The 23,594-nt window shown below is 40.1% G+C and overlaps 1 protein-coding gene across 5 annotated transcripts in view; it reads left to right on the top strand.

The window, feature by feature from the left end:
- The first annotated feature begins 16 nt into the window (after positions 1–16).
- The window catches only part of USP32 (ubiquitin specific peptidase 32), a 61,876-nt gene continuing 38,298 nt past the window's right edge, over positions 17–23,594 (top strand). For 3 of the 5 annotated variants that reach the window (XM_079325174.1, XM_079325173.1, XM_079325172.1), the window contains exons 1-4: positions 17–172; positions 19,030–19,157; positions 22,640–22,745; positions 23,270–23,388. In XM_079325174.1, coding sequence (XP_079181300.1) covers positions 115–172; positions 19,030–19,157; positions 22,640–22,745; positions 23,270–23,388 — 411 coding nt within the window. In that variant the 5' untranslated portion in view covers positions 17–114. The remainder of the gene's footprint in view (positions 173–19,029; positions 19,158–22,639; positions 22,746–23,269; positions 23,389–23,594) is intronic. The other 2 variants (XM_079325176.1, XM_079325175.1) reach the window with 1 other exon arrangement.

Raw genomic sequence — 23,594 nt, 5'->3', positions numbered from 1 at the left:
GGCGCGCGGCCGCCGCCTCCTCCTCCCCCCGCCCCCCCCGGGCGGCCCCGCCCCCCCTCCCCCGTCGGTAGCGGCTCCGGCGGGCGCCGCCGCGGCCATGGACTGAGCGGCACCATGGGCGCCAAGGAGTCCCGCATCGGCTTCCTCGGCTACGACGAGGCCCTGCGGAGGGGTGAGGAAGGCCGGGGAAGGGTGGGTGGGTGGGTGGAGGTTGGCGGCGAGGGCCCCCGCGCTGCCCCCCGCCAGCGGGCGGTGAGGCGGCACCTCCATGACGGACCCCGCGCTGAGGCACTTGCGCCGTTCGGGGGGCTCCTTCCCCGCTGCTTCTTTCTCCCCCCCTACCCCTTCGTTTATCTATTTCTCTTATCTCTCTATTTATTTCCCTCTCTCCCCTTCCTTACCGCGGCGCCGGCAGGGCCCGGTGCCGTCCCCTCCCCGCCGCGCTCGGCCCGGCCTTGGGCAGCGCCGGCAGCCCGGTGTGACAGCGCTGTCACCGCTCCCGGCCCCGCCGTCCCCTCCCGCTCCGCGTGTTTACCTCCCCGTGCCCGGCGATCGCGCATCTGCAGCTCCGCACGGGAAGATGGATGTGGCGTGTGTGCGTGGCTCGGGGCTGATATCGCTGCTTTAACCCGCTTCTCCCGGAGGATTTAAAGAGGAACTAGCGAAGGGAAAATATAAACAAGCTGAACGGTGAATGCTTGCAGCTGCAGGGCTCCAAGGCGACAGCAAGCTACACCCTGGAAGCTGCCTGGCTCTGGAAGTGATAGCCAAGTCCAAGGACAAAGAGGGACAGAGATTTTCAGCAGTAGCTGGTTTGCAGGGAGGACAGGTGTAATTGTTTCCCTGTTGTGCGTTCACGTGATGCAGTGCAGGTAAAGCAGCTCACCTGTTTGATATTTAAAGCCCTGATAAAATTCATAAGCTCAAGCCAATCTATGGCTGCCCTTTTTATTCCTGCTTGCATGTCAGAGGCATGTCAGGAGTGATAAGGGAGAGCTGGGAGGAACCACTGGGTGTTAACTGAAAAAGAAACAAATTGACGTGAAATGGGGTTTTTGTTAAATATTTCCTAATTCATTTTTTTTTTTTTTTAATCTGGTGGAGCCTCTGAGGGATGCCATGTCAGATGGGAAATGGAGCAACGTAGTGTCAAGCAGGAGAAACAAACGTATGATTCAAAGTCACTCGTGTTACAGATTCTAAACATAACAGCCCTGAAGAATTTTCACTGCTAGTGAAAGTATAGGAAGTCTTTGAAAGCTTTGGGTGCACGTATTTTTAGAAGAGCTGGAGTTATAAATGCAGCCTGGTAGAGGTGTGAAGTTAAATATATCAGAAAGGCTTTGAAATAAGCTGTTTGGTGGAAAATACAGTCATTTGGTCACGATGTATATTTCAAAGTTCCTAAATAAGAAGAAACATTGTTTTGAATTTTAAAGTTAGACTTAAACTCTTTACACTGCTTCAAACTCAAGGGAGTTCATCTGGATGCTTCATAAATAGTAAGATTGATTTCTTCTTAATAAAAATTTATTTTTGTGCAGTGAATATAATACTTTTCTTTGGAGGTTTTTTTTGATGTTTTTCTTCTCTATATGAGACCTTCAATACTGTTTTTCTGTAAGAGACCAGAAAAGTTGTTTTAGGCACTCTGTTATAAATTGATGTTTTGCTAAATAACTCTGTTGTTTACTTAACCAGTGAATCACTGTAGGTATAAAACAGGCCAGTTATCAAAACATTATTTGTTAGACCATTCTTACTTCCACAGAACCTTACTGGTACTTGTGGCATTTCAGTGGACACAAACAGAGATAATGGATAAAGGTAAATATTAAAAAAAGAAAGGCAAATATATTTCTCTCCAATTAGATCTGCCTTCTCTAACGTTGTTTCCTGGTTGTTAAATGCTGAGAAAGTTTTGTATTAGGTGATATTTGTACCAATTTTTCTACAGGGAATTCTTCATGAGTAATCAGTAGTGGTTACCTGTACTTGTGGCAATCATTCAAAATGCTGTGATCATCTTTTTGAGTCACCAGTTTGAATTTCAGTTGTTGAAACTATCTGGAAAAAAAATGCTATTTCTGTCAACTTCAGAAAATCAAGCTGACTTTTCAGCAATTTTCATTTACTGCAATTCCATTTTGGTAGTAACCAAAGGTTGTGACGGTGAGGAGAGTTGTGGTTAAAGACTCACAATATAAATAACTGTAGCTAAAATGTAACTTCTGTTCAAGGAGATGAAAGTGCCCGAGCAGGCTGGTGCTGATGGCCTTTTCCACCCTTGAACAGGAGACAGTCCTGCTGTTTTATTTTCCTGCTTTTCCTTGGCACAGGCAGCTGACACTGCTGGGTGAGGTGGCTGTGATGGCCACAGTGAACTTGTCCTGTGGCCACCAGTGCAGGGCACAGGAGTCTCATCAGCCTCCCTGAGATCTGGCACTGCAAAGCAAGGGATGCTATTTTAAACATCTTTTTGTGAATTTTTACCAATTGTGGTCACCTTATTTATAGTAGCCAGAAGCACAAAGTAGAGTTGCTGTGGGAAAGGTAAGAGATGAGGAGAGCTATTCCTGACCCCACAGAGCTCCTTGCTGGATGGATTCTCTGTGAGGAGATGAAATCCTTGGGCAGGTCATTGGAGGTGAAGTCAGAAGTGCTCTGTTCCAGACTGAGCACAAAATTGTCAGTTCTTTTATCAAACTAAATTTGTGGTGGCATGAACTGGTACTCTGGCTCTTGAGCTTGTTGCTTTTTTCTTAGGCTTAAGCTCCAACAACAATTTTCTTCCTAGGGCAGTGCTGCAAGTCAGCCAGAGTCCTGTTTTGGTGGATTTTCCAATGTTTGTCTCTGATTTCCCACTCCTCTCCCACCCCTGTGTCCATCAGGCTGTCTGGGTGCTCTGGTCTTGCCAAGGAGATGATGCTCTAAAGCTTGCCTTATCTTTTAGTTCTCCTGCTGCTGATCTTGGCACCCAATTCCTCAAAGGGCTGTCTTTGGGCCAATAAAACTTTATAAAAATAAGGACTTTTTATCATTATTGTATTAGCTCCAACACAGCAGCTCCTGCACTGTCCTGTGTTTTATATGGAATAATTTTAATAAGAATTCTAGGAAAGAGATTCCTGTGTGGTATTGGTGGCCAGTTTATTTCAGACTGTATTTTCCAGTGGTTGTTAATGCTTTCTGCTTCAGTAACTTTGAGAGGATAATTGTAGACTGAGCATAAATTTATGTAGATACATGTGAATTATGAAATTGTAGAATCTGTAGTCAAAGTTTCTGTGAATGCTACTTTGGGCAGGTGTAATTCAGGCTAAATTTCCAGCTAAATTATCTATGCAAAGTATTAAATCAGGGAGCCACTTAAAAGAAATGTTGGTGAATAGGCATGGATCTGTCAAATTTGGGCCAGAGAGGAAGGCAGAGTTATCCTTCTGCTCAAAGCAAGGTAATATTTTTGTTCCATGAGTGCAGGGTGGAAGAAGGGGAGCTGCCACAACATCAGCATGGTCAGTGAGCTTAGAATTTGGAGAAATGAGTGACTGCTGATAAATCCATTTAATTGTGTTTGGTCCTGTGCTCAGTGATCTCTGAGAAAAAGAGCAAAATGAAAGCACAGGAACAGTGCAGTTTCTGGAAAATGTACATGCAGTTAAAATGCCAGCTAACAGTGAGGCAAAACTTGCAGGTGTATCAATCCCACAGGTTCTGCCTCTGGAGAGCTCATGGAATAATGGTTTTTAAAGGCAGTTTTCTTCCCTGGTTGTGTGTCCCTGAGATGGTACCAACTGGAGAACACCAAGCCTGTTAAAGTAACCAAAACCTGCTCTAACCACAAGGAGGTTGGTGAGTGTGTGCCAGTAATGACTAATGTTGTGTGATGGGCAGAGGATAAATCTTGCTAATGACCTTTTGTGTCTTGATTGAATTTGAAAAATAGCTACATTTGTTTTATTTAAATCCAGGCAAATATATCTGGTGTCTGATCATTAACATCCTCAAGCATACAGATGTCATAAATCTGACAAAAGGATGATGAAAAACTTGTGCAAATATATAATCATCTAGTTGAGGCTGTCGATCTCAGCCTGGTGACAAATCCATGGACTCAGCCCTGCAGCCCATGGAAAACTGCTTTTTATTACTCCAGATTATGAAATTAACTTTTGAAATCCCAGACATCTTTTTAGGAAAAACGATCAGGGAACCATTTTAGTGGTTTATTCTCTTCTTTCTGCATTCCACAAAGAGGATTGTTCTGCTTTATTTTCTGAAAACCAAAGCTTGGCCATGATAGGGAGGTGAAGGTTCTTGAGGATATGTTCTTTTTAAAGGATATAAACCTGTGCTTTTCTGAGCCTTCAGTTTCAGAGAATGCCTCGAAGTCTCTCAGCCTTTTTTTTTTTTTTTTCTTTAGCTATCAGCATGAATAGAATCCACTGTGGAGACAGTCTAGATTCTACAGTGAGCCTTGTTATGTCAGCCAGTATTTGATGGCTTCAGGGCTCTGTCATATGATGAAAGCAGGTATGAATGCAGAGCTTCACACTTCCTGTTTATAAAGCTGCAGAGCTGCAAGTGGCTGCTCAAATTCACAGAGCAGTAATTATTTCACAACTCTGGCATTCAGTTGTGGTGCTTGTTTTGGGAGGACACCTCAGTAGTCTCTGCTGAATGTGTATTTCAAAGGCAGGAGTGAGTGACTTGGAGAATTCTACTGAAACTTCCATGAACTGATGAGAAGATGCTTCTTAGAATCCTGGACTGGTTTGAGTTGAGAGGGACCTCAAAGATTATCTTGTCCCACCCCCCTGCCATGGACACCTTCCCATGACACCAGATTGTTCCAACCTGGCCTTGGACCCTTCCAGGGATGGGGCAGCTTCTCTGAGCACCCTGTGCCAGTGCCTCCCCACCCTCACAGGGAGGAATTTCTTCCTAATATCCAATAGAATCCACTCTCTGTCAGTGTGATGCTGTTCCCCCTTGTCCTGGAACTTTAAAAAGTCTCTCTCTGTGTTTCTTGTCAGCTCCTTCACCCCAAAGCTTCTCTTCTCCAGGCTGAACAATCCCAATTCCCTCACCCTTTCCTCCCAGCAGAGCTGCTCCATCCCTCCTCATCCTGTGCCTCCTCTGGACTGGCTCCAGCAGCTCCAAGTCCTTCTGCAGTTGCAGCTCAGGGCTGGGGGCAGCTCTGCAGGTGGGATCTCACCTGAGAGGGACAGAATCCCCCATTTCCTGCTGTGGGGTCAGCCCAGGACACCCAGCAGCAGGATCCCAAATCCTGCTCCCTACAGCTGCACTTGTTCTATTGGAACAGAATTGATTTTTAATCTGTAAATCTTCAGCTGCTGAATTGCAGCCACCACTTTCTCCTTTACCTCAGGTTCCATGTTTAGGGAAGGGAGCTCAGGGGGTTTCAACCTCTTGCTTAGAACTACCCAAGTTATTTCCTATTGGAAATGAGGAACATTGGTGGGGTGAACTTAACTCAGCTAACAGTAAATTTCCTTTCCTGAGATACCTTTTGTGGTCTTTAGAGGCTCTTTATGAAATACCAGTTGAAAACTTACAAATTAGTGGTAAATATTGCCTCCTGCTTAGGCTGCTGCAAGTGCTGTGGTTCTGTGGGAGCTGATTGCATCCTTTAGTAGGTTTTTAGTAATTCTTAGATGGTTCCCAAGCATGGCAGAAACTTGGTCATTGCTCAAGTGTTGAATGTGCAGAGTGATGCAAGTCTGAGAAAAGAGGATTTAGGGACATAAGTGTTACATAAATAAGAAAAAGTTGATCATCTTAAAGGGAAAAACCCTCAGAAAGTTGAATTATGATTCAGTGAAGGTTGGGAATCCTCTGGTTTCTCACTTCTCAGGTGAATCATGTCTCTAAATATGAGCAGGCTCCCAATATTAGCTGCATTTTTGTCCTGTCAGCATGCTACTGGAGATTCCAATCAAAGCAGCCAGGAGAGCTGCCAGGGGAGTTTAAATAGATATCATTCCAGCCATGGGGCTGGAGGTCACAGGATAAGCTGAACAAATCCTCATTTTGAGTGTTAAATATCTTGATATAACTGAAAAGACCACTATCAGGTTATTCTGTATGTAATACATTTTCTTATCTTGATGTGGACTGAAACTGAATCCTCAAAACATTTATTTGGTTTATAGATTATATGTCTATGTATCTCACAGGTCATAAACCTGAGCTTTATTTCTTGTATTTTCATCAGTGACATCAGTTGTTTTATGGTTTCTAATAAATTCCTACTTTTTCCTCCTATAACAATAGGCTTTTTATAAAATATATATGCCCAGAGGAAGTTGTTGGACTTTCATCCTTAGAGATTTCCAAGCTCTGCCTGGACAAAACCTTCTGGAAGCTGGTTTGAGTTCAGCCTTGACCCAGTTTCAAGCACAAGGGTGAACCAAGTGACCTCCTGAGATACTTTCTAACCTGATAGTTTCTATAAAATATTTCTGTTCAGCTTGAATTTTGTAAAGTCTTGTTTTGATGAAATCCTAAATCTACCTGACAGTGTCCTACAGAAGAGAAAAAAAAAAAAAAAAAGGACAAAAATAGAAACTAGGGAGTTGTTCAGTGTGAGGTGAAGCATCTCTAATGAAATGTGAAAGAAAAAAAATAAGAGGGGACTACTTTGAATCCTGTTTACTTGACTTGTAACAGTTTCAGGCTTTCTGGCTGCTGGCACTGTGGCAGGAATGAGTAAAACAACCCTCACCCCTTTGCTCTGCTCCAGGGAACTCGGCCCACTGTCTCCTTTCATAAAATAAGTAAGGCATTCAGTTCTTTAGTACTCAAGAAAATGAAATCAGATTCAAAAAATGGATCTCTGAAGGGATGACAAGGCTGTGAGAATGGAGAACACAGCATTGCCAAGTGATGTGATGAGGTGAGGCATGAAGTGTCTATTGAATTCTCTAAATTAGGATTATTGTACCACTTCTTAGGCTTTTTCTGTATTTAAAATCCCAGATGTTACTAATATCTGTCATTCAGAAAGTGTCACTATCTTCTGAAAATTGAGTGTGTCTTTGGTTAGGTTGTGAAGTCATTGCTACAACTCATTTGGTGTATGGGAGGTCTGAGGAGTCTTGAGCTCTTATGACATCTGTATGATTTAGTTATTAATTAATTAATATTGAAATAATCCTGTTCTGTTCTGGTCCAAGAAGAATTTCTAAACACTGTGAGCATACAGAAAGCTGATGGAGGATGGGTAGGACAAGTGTTGCATTTTCAAACAGCAGAGTTGTTTCTGTCCTCTGGATTTAGTTATTTCCAAGCCTGATGTAAATCAGAAATGCCCAGTTGGGGTTTTTAGGGCCTCCTTTAGGGCTTTTCTTTGTCTGATGGTTTTCTAGTTTGAGTTTCTGTATAGAAAAGAAAGTTCTGTGGGTTAATTCAAATTAAGACTTTCAATTTTTAGTCATTTAAAACCAAGTTATTTCTTAATTTGTTCCATTCCTTGAAGCAGGTGCTTTTTCTATAAGTTGTACTTAGTCTGATTTATTGTGAATGTCCATGTGATATTTTCAGTATTGAAGAACTACAAAAAGCATCTTTAACGTTTAATTTTCATATGAAAAGGTCATTTACATAATGAGACAATGAAGCCTTTGGGCAAAGATGAATGTAGAAGAAAAATCCATTAAGGTAGATTCTGCCTAAGAGTTTGAAAGGGCCTAATTCACCAAACTTTGAATGCTGGATTATTGCTAGCACTTACTGGAATAAAATTCCCTGCTTGCCTAAAAAGAGTGGCAAAATCCTAATGCACATTTTTCTTTTTGTGATTTCTTCAGGGACACCTTACCTTTGTTAGGGATGACTCCATATCTCACAGGCTGTGTAGCTTTAATGTTTGCAGCTGAGCTGTTTAATAGTAGTTTTCATTTCTTTTTTACAGAATGAATTTTAACACCTCTGAGAAATGGGGATTTTTATGGGGTTATATTTACAGCTGAGCAGGGCTTGCATGGTCCCTGTAGGTGGGGCTTGTTTGGGAAGTGCATCATTTTGAAATGCTGCTTTATTAGACTGATGTAAAATCTCTGCTGCATTTCTGATTTTTAATGGCTGTAAACTGAGTTCAGGTCTTGGTTTGACACCAAATGTGTCTGCATGTGGGTTTTGTAGTAGTTCATCAAATCTGCTTAAAAACATGTGAGTTATAATCAATCAGAATTTTTCTGTTAATTCATTCATTAAAATGGCAATTAATTATTTGATTGTATTGCTGACATGTATCTAACTCCCAGAGAAGTGACACTCTTGGTTTAATAATCTGAAAGTTTAACAAAACCATTTACATGATAAAAATATGGCAACATTTGCCACAAGGCCTTTATTTGGTGTTGAATAAAAGGTGATGGCTGAGAAAGGTTTGGCCAAGGTTTAATCAGGCAGTTTGTAGTGACCAGAGTTTATTTCCCACTGCACAAATGTTATTTAACAAATTCCTCCCTGAGTCCCTGCCTCCCTGGAGTGCTCAGCTGTCACAGGTAGGGTGACTTGACACATGCCCTGCTCTCCAGGGTGTTTAAATCCTCCTTTTCACCAGGCACAAGCCTCTCCCACCCCATGGAAATGTGGATTTGAGGTGATCTGTGCATCCCATGGGCTGTTTGGGGCAAAGCAAGGCATGAATGGTTCATGAAGTACACAGTTCATGTGCCCCCCAAAGCAGAGTTCCTTGAAAAACCAGCAGGGCCACCCCTCCCTGGTGGTGGGACACACTGGGAGGGGCAGAAAGGACTTTGTGTGGTTTTGTCACACACTGCACTTCTGGCTTTTGGAGTGGTTTTAGTCACTGAGACAGTCTGTGCCTCAAACAGAGATGTGACTTCCTCCTGCTCAGGCAGTGGGGGCTGCCCTGAGCCAGCCAGCAGCTACAAAGGCTAAAGGAATCTCTAACATTTATTTTTTTTTTTTTTTAATGTCCAAATCCTTTGAAGCTGTTTCACTTAGTTTAGAGTCTGAATTGGGCCCACAAGCAATGAGAGGCAATGTCACCAGGCCAAAATAAGAGAGAATTGCATCCTGTATAAAAATGTAGGCTTTCAAAATAAAACCTACTACAAGTCCTTTGGAATCTTTCCTCAAAACCAGTGATTTTATTCTCATTGTGTCTGTCTTTTTGTCAGCTGGTCTTTCAGTTGTCATCCACTCACAGTTTAATTTCATGTTAAGGATTTAATGTAGAATGGATGCTTATGTTTCTTTTGTGCTTTGAATGGATGTTCCTTATCTCAAATCTGATGACAATGGCAGTGACAGATTCCTGAGCTGAAATATTTTAACAGGAATTTCTATCTGGAAATATCTATATTATATATAGGAATATCTATCAAAGCTTGCCCTCTTCCAGTGTGAACCCATTGCTACCACTACAGTTCCTGATGAAGAGTCCTTCAGCTTCCTTCTAAGCTCCCTTCAGATGCTGGAATTGGTTCAAATGATTAATTTTACTCCATTGGTTTGCAAAATTTATTCTTTTAAAATTCGGAGACCTTGAATGAAATAAAAAAGTGAAAGAAACACAGAGCCCTAAAGAGAACAGGAAGTACCAGATTGAATGAGTCTGTGGATGTGGGGGGAAAAAGAACTGAAAGTATTGGGATAGTAATTATGAGAACTTGAGTTTTGCAGATTGAATTTGTTCTAAAAATGAACTTGAATGTGGCATCATGAATGTATTTTGGGCTGAAGAAGCACTTCTTTTCAATCCCTGTTTCTAGCTGTTAGGTGTTATCCAGAAGCAAAATCTTACTCTGGAAATTTCCTAGTCTTGTCAAGATTTCTAGCACGTTTTCCCTCGTTATGTGATACAGTTAAATCCTGGATTTTAGTTTAAAAATTGAAAAAGTGGATTTGTACTTTGTTCAGCTGACACAGGAGTGCTTTGGGATGGATGAGCAGTGGTTGCTGCAGTCAGGGCAGCCTGGTCTGTGTTGTGCCAGGGTCTTAGGGAGGGCTCTTATCAGTGCAAGAGTAATATTTTTTTCTAATCCTGCAACCAAAAATATGATTTGTCTTTGCCTAAAGAATTATAATTGATCTTTTTACCATTAACCAATTCCCCACTTTTTTTCTTTTTGTTGCCTGCAGTTCAGTGTTTCCTTCTGATCACCTTGGTTAAAGAATTGTGGTGTAAATATATTGTGAGAACTAAAGTTATTTTTAAAATAATGAGTAGATTGAAACATTGATAGGGCAGAGCAGGAAGAAACTACAACATGCACTAATCCTAATGCAAAACACAGGATAAATATCTGCAGAGGCCACAGTGTTACAAGGGTAGAGGTTAAAAAGCGGAATAGAAAATATTTGATAAATATAGAATCATTAAATGTTCATAATTTATTATGTAAATGCACTGCTGCTAATAGAGACTGTCATGTCCTTGAGGATATCTCATGAGTGTCCCCAGGGATTCAGGAGAGATTCCAGCTGCTGCCTCTGCTCAGGGCACTGGGGCTCTTTGGTGTGAAGTCATTCTGCCACCTTTTCTGGTTCTGTGGAACAATGGGCACTGTGTTCATGTGAATCTCTGCAATTGGAGCCATCCCATCCATCCCAGCTGCTCAGTGCCACTGGAATGACTGGGAGCTGCTTTCCCATGCAGCTGTTCCAGGGTGGGTCTAAATTTGCTGTTTCATCCTTCCTGATGGAGGAATAATGTTCATCTAATGCTGAATATCTTCAGTGAGAAATTCTGTGGTGTAAAACTGGCATGGCATCCTTCAGGGGTAATCCTAAATATCAATCCTGGGGTGTTAATTGAGGATTCTCTTAACAGGAGATGCAGCAGTGGGAATGGAGTTTGGAAATAGTAATGCTAATTGTTTGCTATTGTCTGGTTAAAAAATAAAGCTCTGATTCAGTTCTTGATGTTCTACCAAACGTGTAATGGGGTCCCAGAACTCAGCACATGGTGGTTTTTATTTTATTTCTTCACTCCCTAGTCCAGTGTCTGTATTTGTGATTGTGCTGGTGTTTTTCAGCCTTTCACAGGTTGTATATCATGCTTGTCATTATGTGTTTGTAACAATGCATCAGGGGACACAAATTTAGGACCTGACACTAAAATATTCCTTTTACACCTGAGTTTGAGATGATATTTTAGACAGATGTGTCCCCCAGAGTTGGGAATAGGAGGGCTGGAAGCAAAGAGCCTTTTCTTGGCCATATGAACACACACATGTGCAGAATTTGTGCCAGAGCACTTGACTTGCAAGTGACTCATATTTTTCCTCTGACTTTAGAAATTAAGATGCAGCAATGTATAAATATTATCTGAATTTTTTATTATTCGTGTCATAGTATGTAAGTGCAGTGCTTTACTAGAGTTGGCTGTTTTAGCTACCAGAGACCAAGACTGGAGTGAATATTTGATCAAAACTGTGCCAGCAATCCCAAATTAGAGCTCCTTCCTTGCCTCCCATGCTCACTGAGGGTGATGGGAAACTGCCTTCCCTTGTAGCAGTTGTAGCTTCTGTTTAACTTTCAGGCTTAAATTATAATTTGTTATTTAAAGAACAATTCATATTACAGCTGCATTTAGTATCTTTGGCACTGTTGGGAGACAGGAATATGAAATATTTGTTGTATTACAATTTATTTTGTAGCACAGCCCTTATGTGATGTTTGCATTTACATAGTTGGCACTTGCCTTTCATTTTAACAGGGTGTTTATTTCTTGGAAATGAGTTCTGTATTGTAATTTTGTGAATCTTAACAAGCATAAATGTCTCTATGATTTTCATGGTGGTAATAAAGCAAAAGCAGCTTTTTTGAATTGTGACAGAAGCTGCTCAGCTCACCTTTAACAACACAAACTTTCAGTGTGTTTGCCAGGAAAACTGATGAAGGGACAGCTCAGAAAAGCAGAGTTTAGTTTCTAATCTAAACATTCATTATAAATACTGGAAAGATTGAGAGTTAAAGCATTCACCTGGGAAATCCTGGACAAACCACAACTATGAAGGTGCATGAGAGGAAAGTAACAGTGGAAAGGGAAAGCAAATATTGGAACTCAGGTGAAGATGGGCATCCCAGACTCCTGCTTACTTTTTATTCCATGATATCTTTTGGAGGGTAGTTCAGTGCTGCTGCTCAAGATTATATATTCTGTTAAAAACAATTTAAAAACCATTTAAAAGCCATTAAAACTTGTGCTCCTGTTCCCAGCCAGCCCAGGACAGGAGCCCATGGGTGGGGAAGGTGTCCTGGCATGATCCAGGCCAGGAATTGCTCCTGGAGAATGAATTCACCAATTATTTACTTGATAACAGGGATCACTTTTTTCCCTAATGTATAATATTGCAGTTTATTGTGCTTAAATTTGCAGTTGTAAAAATGGTCAAATAGATTTTGCTGATCTGCAAAGTGAATTTTTACATTCTTTCAGGTTTATTCCATGGCTCATATGGTTGGACCAGGGAGCTCCTTTAATTCCTGAGGATCTAAAATAAGATTTTTATGTTCAGTGGGATTATTTTTTTTTTTTTTTAATTTTTTTCCCACTGGCTGTTATGTACCTGTTCCTCTCCACACTGGGTTTACTGGGAGAGTTAATCCAAACAGAATGTGCCCTGATGGAGATAGGGAGGGATAAAACAAACTGGGAATGCTGACATTCCTTTGGGGATGGGGACTGTGAGGAGTAAGCTCTTTGAAGATTAAAAACATCACATATAAATGCTAAGTATTCATGTGACAGAAAATTGGCAAATCCCATTGTAATGACTAAATCTCCTTGCACAGGAGATGTTAAACCTTTGATAGGCATTGGGGGAAGGTCTGATAGAACCAGGGAAATCTTTATCCACAGGATGAGCCACTGCTCCCAAAACCAAAGAATAGGTGGGAGGAAAAAAAATACAGCAGGATTGAATAATTCCTTTTTTTTTTTTTTTTTTTTAATACTCAAACTGTGGTGTTGTTATTCTTAAGTTCCTGTTATTGGTAAATGTGTGGTGCCTTGTATAAATTGATTGGTGCAATTTTTGATATTCCATTTTTGAAAGGTTCCTTAGGAGTGGATTCATTTTTCCATTAGGAAAGGCAGGAGTTTTTAGTCTGTGTTTTCTCCCAAAATATTCCCAAATGGATTCCTTTTTAGCAAGGCTGTGTGGGTGGGAAGGTTGATTTTTTTTTTTTTTTTTTTTAGTCATTGCTGGTTCATTTATCTCAATTGTATTTTGCAGTTGGTTCCTCCAATTTGGGGTTGTTCCCAAACACACTTCACTTTCACTTGCACATTTTACCTCTTTGAAGCTTTTTAGTAATTGCTTTGGTTCTTGACAACTTCATAACCACAGCCATTAAGTCACAATAAAGACTAATGAAAAAAGTAATAAAATTTCCATGTATAACTAGGATGAAGATTCCTAAGGGAAATATTGAGCTAGTGATTACAGGGAAGATAATTGTCTGGTTAGAGAATTATATGCCCTGTGAGTTTGATATTGAACCTCTAAAATTGTCACTTAAAAATCAAAATATTAGAATTATGAAAAAAAACCTGAGCTGAAAGTGAGGAAGAGATTGAGACAGGTGAATTTTTGTTTCTTTCTGAAGAATGAGCAAGTTGTCAGTTTTATTAGAATTCAAGTTTGGTTATTTTTAGTAAAGAATAAATGCAATGTTATGCTGATGGTTGCAAATTATTGCTTGCTTTGTGTACTTGTGATGTGCAGGGCTGGTGGGATTTTGTTTTTTAAAGCAGTGACTTAGCAAGCTGCTTTTCACCCAGTAGTGACATTGGAAATTCAAATTTTGGGGTGTGTTTGGAGAGTACTGGGGGCATTTTGATGCTTCCATTTCTGGGGGAAATGAGCAATATTTGAGTCAGATGAGCTGGAAAGATTCTTGACCCTTTACCTTGTCTGACCTTTTTATCCTGTGTTTTATCTTCCTGCTTATGCAGGATTTTGTTTCCTGTTTTGACTTTCAGCATTGTCAATACATTGTGGTTTTCACCCTTGGTTGGGCTGGTTTGGGTTTTGTGCTGGGAACCTGTGAACCAGAATAAATCCTTTATTTTCATGTAGTCTAATGAATTACTTCAGGATTTTGGGACAAAGATCAGATTTTTGGTGTGGTTACTGCTACCCCTCCTAATGGCAGTGATGGTTTGCACAGAACTTTTGTGATTCTGGATGTGTTTCTGTATCCAATTAGTTCTACCTGATGTTAATTGGTCACTTAATAGTAGCCAGGACAGATTAATTCCACCTTCCCTCATTAAACACCTGGAGTTCAGCCCTTTCCACTGATTAAATCAGCTTTTTAGTAGTAGCTTGTAATGCTTTTACACAATATCTTAGCTCATTTATCACACATCTGTCTGATGCAGGCTGGAATTTGTCTCCATTTCAGTGCTGAGACAAGACATGGAGAGGTTAAGTGGCTCTTGCCTGGATGTCTCAGGCAATATTAAGAGTTCAAATGCTTTTATTCATCACCTTTGCTCCATCAGACAAGTGGCTGCTTTGGAAAGCTGTGGTTTGGGTCTCAGTTTCTCACCATTTTACATCAGTGTGCTGTAATTTTGAAGGAGGGGGAGGAAAAGCATTGTAAGGTGTTTTTGTGGCTGGCCTGACTCTGCAAATAAATATAAAATAGGAATTTTAAATGCATTTATTGTGTTTGCTCTTGATGCATGTATCACAGGTAAAAGTGTATAATATTTTTTTCTGTAATAACTCCACTAGGCCTGACCAACCACTCCTTTTATTAAGCAGAGACTCTAGCAGTTCTTATATTCCTTATGTTCAATAATTACATCATTAAATATATACATAATTAAGGAAGATTTTAAGTTCCTTCTTAAAACACTATTGAGGTAATTTTTGCAAACCTTAGCTCAGATTCAGAGGCCTCTGAAGATGTATCACAGAATATGCAGTGTAGCTACTTTGATTAGTGAAGAATTGGCTTTGATGTAACCATTTTCTCCTCTCTCTTTTTCCAAAACAAAAGCAAAAATATCAATATTACTTGTATTTAGCCATGCAGTTATATTTTTATGATGACTCTTACTAATTTTCTCTAGCAGCCTGGTAACAGCAGAGCAGCTTTTGCTGAATAAGGTATTTACTGCCAAAAATTGTCCTTTCAGTGTGATTTTTGGAGAGGACAGAGGTGGTGCCATACCCCAAACCCTGCATTGCTCACTGAGTGTTTTAGAATCTTCCCAGGTAAAAGTCAAGAAGGTTGGGGTGGGCTACAGGATGTGGAAAAAAAAAAAAAATTCAAATGAATAAGAGATTCTAAAATGAATGGAGAATGTGGCAGCAAAACTTGTAAAGCTCCACTGGAAGGGTTGATTTCCTCCAGCTTAGTTTGAGTTGTTTTATAGAGGTGACAAAACGAGGTTTTAGGGCTGGATTTGCATAATCTGAGTTTCAGATTCAGTTTTAGTCCAAAAGGAAAACTCCAGGATGACTTGGAGACAAAAGTGAAAGCAGAGCAGAACGTGGTGGTTTCCAGCATGGGCCAGTTTTGGAAGGCACACACATTTCATTACCTGGATAGATGGGAATGAAAACAAAAAAAATGTGGATTAATACATCCATATAAACAGCCTAAAGTTTAAGTAACACTGGGAAACTAAAAATACCCTCAGCAGTTGGTGAGCTGAGGGTTTGTTACAATTACTTTAAGCCGGGTGACATTTTTAGCTGAGGTTGCGTGGTTTCATTTAAACTTTATTAAACAAACTGGAGCTGGAATATTCCCTGGAGAGTTGGATGCAGCACTAATCTCCTGTTCCACTGTCTGCAGCTCTCCTGGAAAGCCTCCAGCTGAGGTGGCACAGGAGCTTTGTGTTAGCAAAGTTAGCACAGCCACAGTGACAGCCTGGCACTTTGTTCCACCTTTGGAAGTAGGCAGATAGATTTTTATGGAATTATTACACAGTATCTAATTATTGAAACTTGGTTTTGTTACCTTGAATCAAGCTCACAGTCGAAAGGTCACACTGTGCTGGGGAGGTGTGAAGAATTAAAGGTGCAGTTCCAATGGAGTCTCTCTCCCTGCAATAATTCTGAGGTTGTGCCACCTGTTGTTGGCAGGTGGGATGTGAAGATGGTTTTTTTGCTGTGTTCACTGCCACAAACTCATCCTGGGAAGTTGTCAGTGTCTGTTTTCCCCTGTCAGGCTGTGAATACAACAAGGGTGCACCCCATAGTGTGGTGTCTGTCTCCTGTGTCTAATGACAGCAGCTTGTGAATGCTCTTCTCAGAGGTGTTTGTAGACAACTGGCTCCTGGAAGTGTTTGGGCAATCTGTGCCTTTGGAAAAAATGAAGATTCCTAATGAAAGGACTTCAGTCAGTGTAGGAAACAGGTTTGTCAGCTAGGCTGGATGAAAAACCCCTCTGTGTTCTGTGATGCTTCCTGTGTGTTGGGCGTGTGGAATTGAGAGGAAAAAAAGCAGCTTCTGGGGATGTGAGTGTTCTAATTTCTGTTATTATTATAGTAATAGATGTATTGCTTCTAGAAATGTTCCTTTAATAATTGAAGACTTAGTTTTATTTCCTCTCAACACACCATCATGTTCTATCTCTGTTGAATAATTGGTGCTTTGGCATTGGGATTTTGTATTCAAATATTTTGCCTCCCAGACTCGTAGTAAACATTGATAATATCTTTGATTTATACTCTGCTCATTTCAGTTGTATTTTCATGTGCTTGGATCTAAATGTATAATGAACTTATCTTTACAAAGCTTTGCAGATGATTTTAAATGGCCAGCATCAGTCATTTTAATGGCTCCTGGGGAAGGAATGGAAGTAATTACCTTTCCTGTTATTCCATGACCTTTTTTTGTAGGTTCTGCATGCAAACAGTAATACTGAGTGGGCTCTGGCAATAATAACTTGCTTTTGAAATGTAACATGGAGTGACAGTGTCAACTTATCACTCCTGTTAAATACACTGATAGTGCAGCTCTTTTTGGAGATCTTGGGAGTATTGCTTGGCAAGTCTTGTTCCCAACCTTCTCCTCACCTTGGCTGGCACTCCAGTCCCTCCCATGGCTTATGGAAAATACCTTTATTTGGGATTTTCCTCCTCCTGAGCACTGGGCAGTCAGGGGTACTGTAAGCATCAGCTTAGCAAATGCTGTTTTTGTGTAGAAACTTTCACCAAATAACCCAAACCAGATTGGATTAAATGGTGGGGAGATCAAAAAATTAACAGAGCAGGAGAAGAATCCAGAACAGTGTTTATTTTTGTTAAACATATCTCTGTGTGTGCAGTCATGTAAAAGCTGCAATAAATGAGAATATTTTCATCCCCAAACTGTTGTTGAGTTTAATCTAGCATCCAGGTTGTTTGCTTTGCCAAAATTACAAAGCCAGTAGCTTCCCCTTTCCATGATCCCTGAGCAATCCCAGCACTCATTAAATGTGGGGAGTTGTCCCTGCTGGCTGAAGATTTGTTGTGCTTAAAGGTGATGGGAGGTGAAGCACTTCTCTTCATTTCCTCCTTGTCTGAGTGTTCATTAAAGCATCACCTGGAAAGGCACACAGTGACTCTGGCTGGATGTTAATGTGAAATAATGGAATTTAAACACTTTATAAGCCAGGTAACAGTATGAGACCAACAGTCTTCTGCCTTGTAATTAAAGCAGGCTCGTTTTAGTAAAACAAGATATGTGCTAATGATAATCACCACTGTGCTAATTGATAGCTCTGGTGTAGTGTGGGTCACACTTGAGCTTTATCTCTTAGATACTTGGATTTTTTTTTTTCTTTATGGTCAGAAGTACTCAGAATCTGTAATAAAATTTGAGAGGAAACATAATCCATTTTCTGTTTTTACACCATTGTTAAGTGGAACCAACATCTGTTTCAGCGTTGACTCGGATTAAAATTAAGGAGGAATGTTTTAATGTGATTTACTTTTAAGGATTGATTTTTGCTTTTGATGAATGAATTAACTGAAAAGTAGACATTTTACTGAGTGCTGGATTAAGCCCTCAAGTGCTCTGTTTTATTTTGGCTGACAAAAAGCTCGACAAGCCTTTGGCCATGGCAGTGTTGTTTTGTCTGGCTGGTGATAGCAGGGGAAGGAAAAAGCCTTGCTATAAATACAGTGCCACAGCTCCCTGTGCAGCATCATTTCCCTGGGTTTTTGCATGGTAAATTGCTTTTTTCTGCACCACTCAGGACCTTCCAGGGGATCCTGTGCCATTCCCTGCAGCTTGGCTTTGGGCAAAGTGCTTGTTTTGTTCCACAAGATCCTTCCCTTCTTAAAGACTTTCTTAGAAAGTTGTTTTGTGCTTGTAAAATGTGAAGGCAGCACTGCTTTCCAGTGAGCTCCCAGGCCAGCATCCATGGGATGTCATCACATTTTCCACCTTTACAGTTGTGAACAGGTTGGAGCAGGTGTAGCTGGCAAGCAGATTTTGGCTGTGCAAGGGAATCTTGGGTGAAGAATTACATGTAGTCCAACATTTTATTCCTGTTAAATTACACCACACTGCACTGTCTCATGAAGTTGTAGTGGTGATAAAGTATTTTATTTGTTTTAATACAGAAAAACAGACTGGTTAATAGATGAAACTGCTTGAAAAATGCTGTTGGAGCTGCTCTTAATAATATTCACCACTGTTGGTTGCAGATAATTTCCCTGGCTTACATGCAATGCAAAATTGATCATAAAGCTGCTTTATTTTCCTTTGTGTGACAAGAATGGAGCTGAATTTAGAACAAATTACAATCCACTATTGTAGTCAGAAAACTTAGGCAGTGAGCTGTTGTTCACATTGATGGTAACCACAGATCTGCTTTCCTTTTCTCTTTTCAAGCAAGATTAGATTATTAGATCTCATTTTCCCACTATTTAGAGGAAATCATGCATTTAATTTCTTCCTGTCTTTTTATTGTAAAGATAAACATAAGGAGTGGAGGATTTTGAGATTCCTTAATCTTTTACCTTTCTATAACATCTTTATTAACCAATTTTTTTTTTCTTTCCTCTGTTCTCAGTTACAGACATAGAACTGAAGAGGCTCAAAGATGCTTTCAAGAGAACTTGTGGCCTCTCCTATTATATGACCCAGCAGTGCTTCATCAGGGAAGTTCTGGGTGATGGGGTCCCCCCCAAAGTTGCAGAGGTGAGTTGGGAATTGCTGTTTTCCTGGGAAGCCAAAAGCAGTGGGTAATGAGCAGCTGGATGGTGCTGGGCACACACAAATGTTTATAGAGTTGATTGAATTGCTTCCCATTTTTTATGCAGCATCACAATGCACTTTCTGTGCCTGAAAATGGTTTTCCAGATTGGATGTTGGTTGGGATGTGCTGGGCTGAGATCTGCTCCCAACTCTATTAATACCTGCTAGATGAATTTGAAGTAAACCTGAATATCCAGGTGTAAATTTGGGCAATTAAAAGATGTGGAATTTGTAACAAGACCATAATGACAGATTTTATTTACTCCAGAGATGCACTTGCTCTTGGTTTTTTTGATATTCCATTGGCTGTTACTTTGTTTTCTAAAGATAAATCTTTACAAGCTCTTAAAAATAAATTTGTATATAATAAATGTATAAATGAGCTGGAAAACAACCAGAATCAAAATTTATAACATGGATATAAACATATAACCATGTATTATACATCTAAAAAAAGTCATAATACCAACCTACACACGTGCATGTTTACCAAGTTATTTTCTTTTATAGAGTTACCCCATTCTTGAGAGGAATATCAAAATATTATTGGTAGAGAGACAAAGATTAGCCAGACCTTTCAAATGATCTCTTGCTCCTTGTCATTTCTAGTCACAGTTCTATTTTTGGCACCCTCACTCAGAGCTGTTGACCTCAGAGGCAGCAGCAAGTCTCTCAGTTTTATTTAGATAATGTGAGTGCTGAAGTGTTGCATTGCTGAAGGTTTTACACTCTGGCAGAGTTTCTTTTCCTGAGCTTAATCTTTTCTCCATTCTTCTTTTCCCCCTCTGTTTTTCCTAAGTGTTGGCAGAGAGGATGACACTGCTTTACTTCTGTAAACAGTTGGTTTTTATGTGGGTGTTTAAAACTTAGCAGGAAAATTTGAAGTTCAAAAGGAGGGGTCTGATTTATGCAGAGCTTAAAGTCTGTTCAGTATGAATTTTTGGGTGTTTTCTGGATGCTTTGAGAATTGATAACCCCTAAGATTAAAAAAAAAAAAAGTGTCTTTCACAATGTATGATTAGTTTGAAATAGTATAAAATATTGAGAATTTTATGTTCTGTGTTAACTTGTACTTTTATATCATTTTTATGTCAGTATTAAGGATTAAATTATTGATTTGGCCACAAATGGAGATTCTGGGGTTTCAAATGTCTGCTGACTGGTTTTTATTTTATTTTTTTTTTAAAAATCTGTCCTTAAAGACACAATTTTGGTGATGATTATTTCTTTTAACACTCATGATGGTTATAGAGCAGTTCTTGGTTTCCAGGTGGTGAAATAAAATTAATGGAAGACTCCTAATTGGTTTTTGATGGCTTCTCATCAGAACTCATCTCAAAATTCGAGTACAAATTATGATGTAGCATTCATACTCAGGCAGTGCAGTAGCTTGAAAACTGTAAATTGGGCCAAAATTGGGATTTGAGTCAAGGAATGCTTTGTAATTCCTGATTGCAGGATGGGGAGAGGCAGGCAAAGTCATTAGGCAGCTAAAAAACCCTGAGTTTGGAGCCTTTCAGTCACTAAACCAGATCATTGGGAGCCTCAGGTTGCTGGGCTGTGTGCTCTGCATCTTGTGAATAAAAGTTTTTCACATCTGAGGAGTGGGAGGCCTTCAGGAATCTGTTAAATTAAAAAGTTATAAATGGGACATAAAACAAAGAACTGAAACAAGTGGGACTTGGGTCCAACCATTTGGGTGATTGTCCTGCACACAAACCATTTTTTAAATGTTCAGGACAGTAATGTTCTGGGAGGATCTCTTGGGAGAATGGAGTTGAAGATATTAATAAAAGGAAATTTAGAGATGTGTCTGTGTTGTTGAACTGCAGGAAAAGTGGTGGGAAGCATGAGCACAGCTTTGCTTTTTAAATCTTCTATATTCTTCAGTTGCCCATGGAACAGAACGTGGCTTAAATTTTATTTTTAAAAAGTACTATGTGCCATATAATGATAGTAAATTTTCCATTCTGAAATGCAAATTGCTGGGATTCTGCCTGGGTGTGGCTGTTTTAAGTGAAGTGCAACAGCATTAAGTAATTTTGGGAAACAAAATTGCATCATCTTTTGATGGTGCATGTTATTAGAAGTTTTCCAAATGCAACACCAATGTGAAAAATTGTGGAGTTCCTTCCTTAAAAATGATGTGTTACATGACTGTTCAGTGTTTATAAATCCTTCCCAAGGAGTGATTAAGCAGCTCAATTCCAAGCACTGCCAGCTGCCTGTGCTTGTAATTACATATATTAAATACTGATACATTGGACATTATCCATAGAATTCCTTTCCTCTCTTTATCTCTTGTGTTGAAATCATGTATAAATGTAATATTTGGTGCTCATCTGGTATTGCAGCTGAGATGTACAAAGTTCAGCAGGAGTGAGTGGATGTTTTTAGCTGGATATTTTTAAAAAATCATGATTCCAGTGTAATATGAAGGCAAATTGCTCACGTGGGCAGTGTAGCCTTGAAGGCATCTGGTGAAGACACAAGGATTAGACATAAAAAGTGTGGAATTCAAATCTCTGCCTTGAAGCCTTGTACCATTGTTGTGTCCAAATAAAGCACAAATTCAGTTTTAATCATTCAGCCCTTCAAGCATTTGTAAATGGATTAAAGTTTAGTGACAGAAGAGGCTGATCTGAGCCCCCTCTGGAAATGAAAGTATTTGGGTAACACTGTGTCTGAGTGGGCTGGAAGTGAGAGTCAGGATGTTTGTGAAAAATTAGATCCTGTTCTTCTACACTGATTGACAAAACCATGGCTGCAGGCAGGTTTGATAGTGCAGAGGGGAGGGATGGGTGGGTGCATAAGGAGAGGATTTCTGCAGGTCACACAGCACTGCTGAGGTGGCTGCAGCAGTAAATCTGCTCTGGAGCTGTTCCCTTATCACCCTCCTGCCACCACAGCACTGTGTGGCTTGACCAGCTCTGACCTTGCCAGTCCAGGACTGGTTTGGTTCAGGCACTCCCAGTCCTGGCTTAATTTTGACTTGTAGTGGAAACCACCCTGTGATGGTGCAGTGACTCACAGGGCTCTGGTGTTCCCCTCTCTGCTGCCAGCCTGGTTTTGGGGATTCCTGCTGCATCCCCTTGATGCCTTTGAGATTAGCACAGCCCAGCCTGGAGGAGATTTCAGCCCTGATAAAGAAAGTTGGGGAAATAACACCATGAGCAAGTGAGAAGTGCCTTCACTGGAGGGCTCTAAGTGGAGTTTTAAATTGCTTGTAGCTGTGCTTCACTAAGTCAAGGCTGTTTATGAACAGAAGAGCTACAAAAGGGGAACACAATTAATAATTGAAGTGTATTTAGCTGTATGATAGAAGATAGAGCATCAGTATAAGCTGCTGGTTTAACTTCTGACATCTCTGTTTGCCCTGGTTAACTTCTCTATTTTTGGTTAACTTCTCTATTTTATTCTTCTAGGTTATCTACTGTTCATTTGGAGGAATATCCAAAGGGCTACACTTCAATAACTTGATAGTTGGATTAGTTCTACTCACAAGAGGCAGAGAGGAGGAGAAAACAAAATGTGAGTGATGTAACTTAACAATGAGACAGTGGATTGTGAGTGTCAAATGTGACCATTTTACAGTGAAGGCAGGATTTTTGAAGCATTTTTAGCTGTGGTTTTTTGAGTGCATTTTTGTTTTCTATATTCATGAACATTAAATATTTGCCAAGTCATCATGAGTGTCAGTGTTGGGATCCTACAGAAAGCCTGATGGTCTCTGTATGTGGGCAGAGGAAGGAGGATGGCATTGATTTTAAAAAAAAAAAAAAAAAAGAAAGAAAGAAAGCATCTGCCTACTGACTTCTGTTGTTTTGTCTTCTCTGTTAATCTGACTTGGTAATATTAATTTTCCTTTTGATTACAATGGTAAAAGAAAAGGAAGATCTTGACCTAAACCTTGTGGACCTGTATTGAACTTGGATTAACCTAAGTTTTTAGTCCTTTAGTTGCTGCACAGCTTTTGACATTCTCAGCCAATTATAAACTTTATATTTGAAAAATATCACTGCCATAGGTGTTTACACATATTTTTATTTCCTCAGATATTTTCAGCCTCTTCTCTAATGAATCTGGGAGTTATGTTGTCCGTGAAGAGATGGAGAAGATGCTGCATGTGGTTGATGGGAAAGTCCCAGAGTCACTCAAGAAATGCTTCTCTGAGGTATGTCAGGCACCTTTTCTCCTGCTGCATTTACAAAAAAGTCAAGATTCCATTAAGTAGCTTCTTTTTCATGCTCAAGCACATATGGGAACAAATTGACCTTGTTTAAATGAGGTAAAAGCTCATATTTTTTTGTTTTGTGGTATTATGTGTAATTTGTATTGATGGGAACAATGTTTGGTGTAAAAATGCAGCATTCTCTGTGC

The sequence above is a fragment of the Erithacus rubecula genome (assembly GCF_903797595.1).
Source record: "Erithacus rubecula genome assembly, chromosome: 22".
Taxonomy (NCBI): domain Eukaryota; kingdom Metazoa; phylum Chordata; class Aves; order Passeriformes; family Muscicapidae; genus Erithacus; species Erithacus rubecula.
Note: the sequence above shows the minus strand (reverse complement) of the source record. Positions and strands in the feature narration are given on the sequence as shown.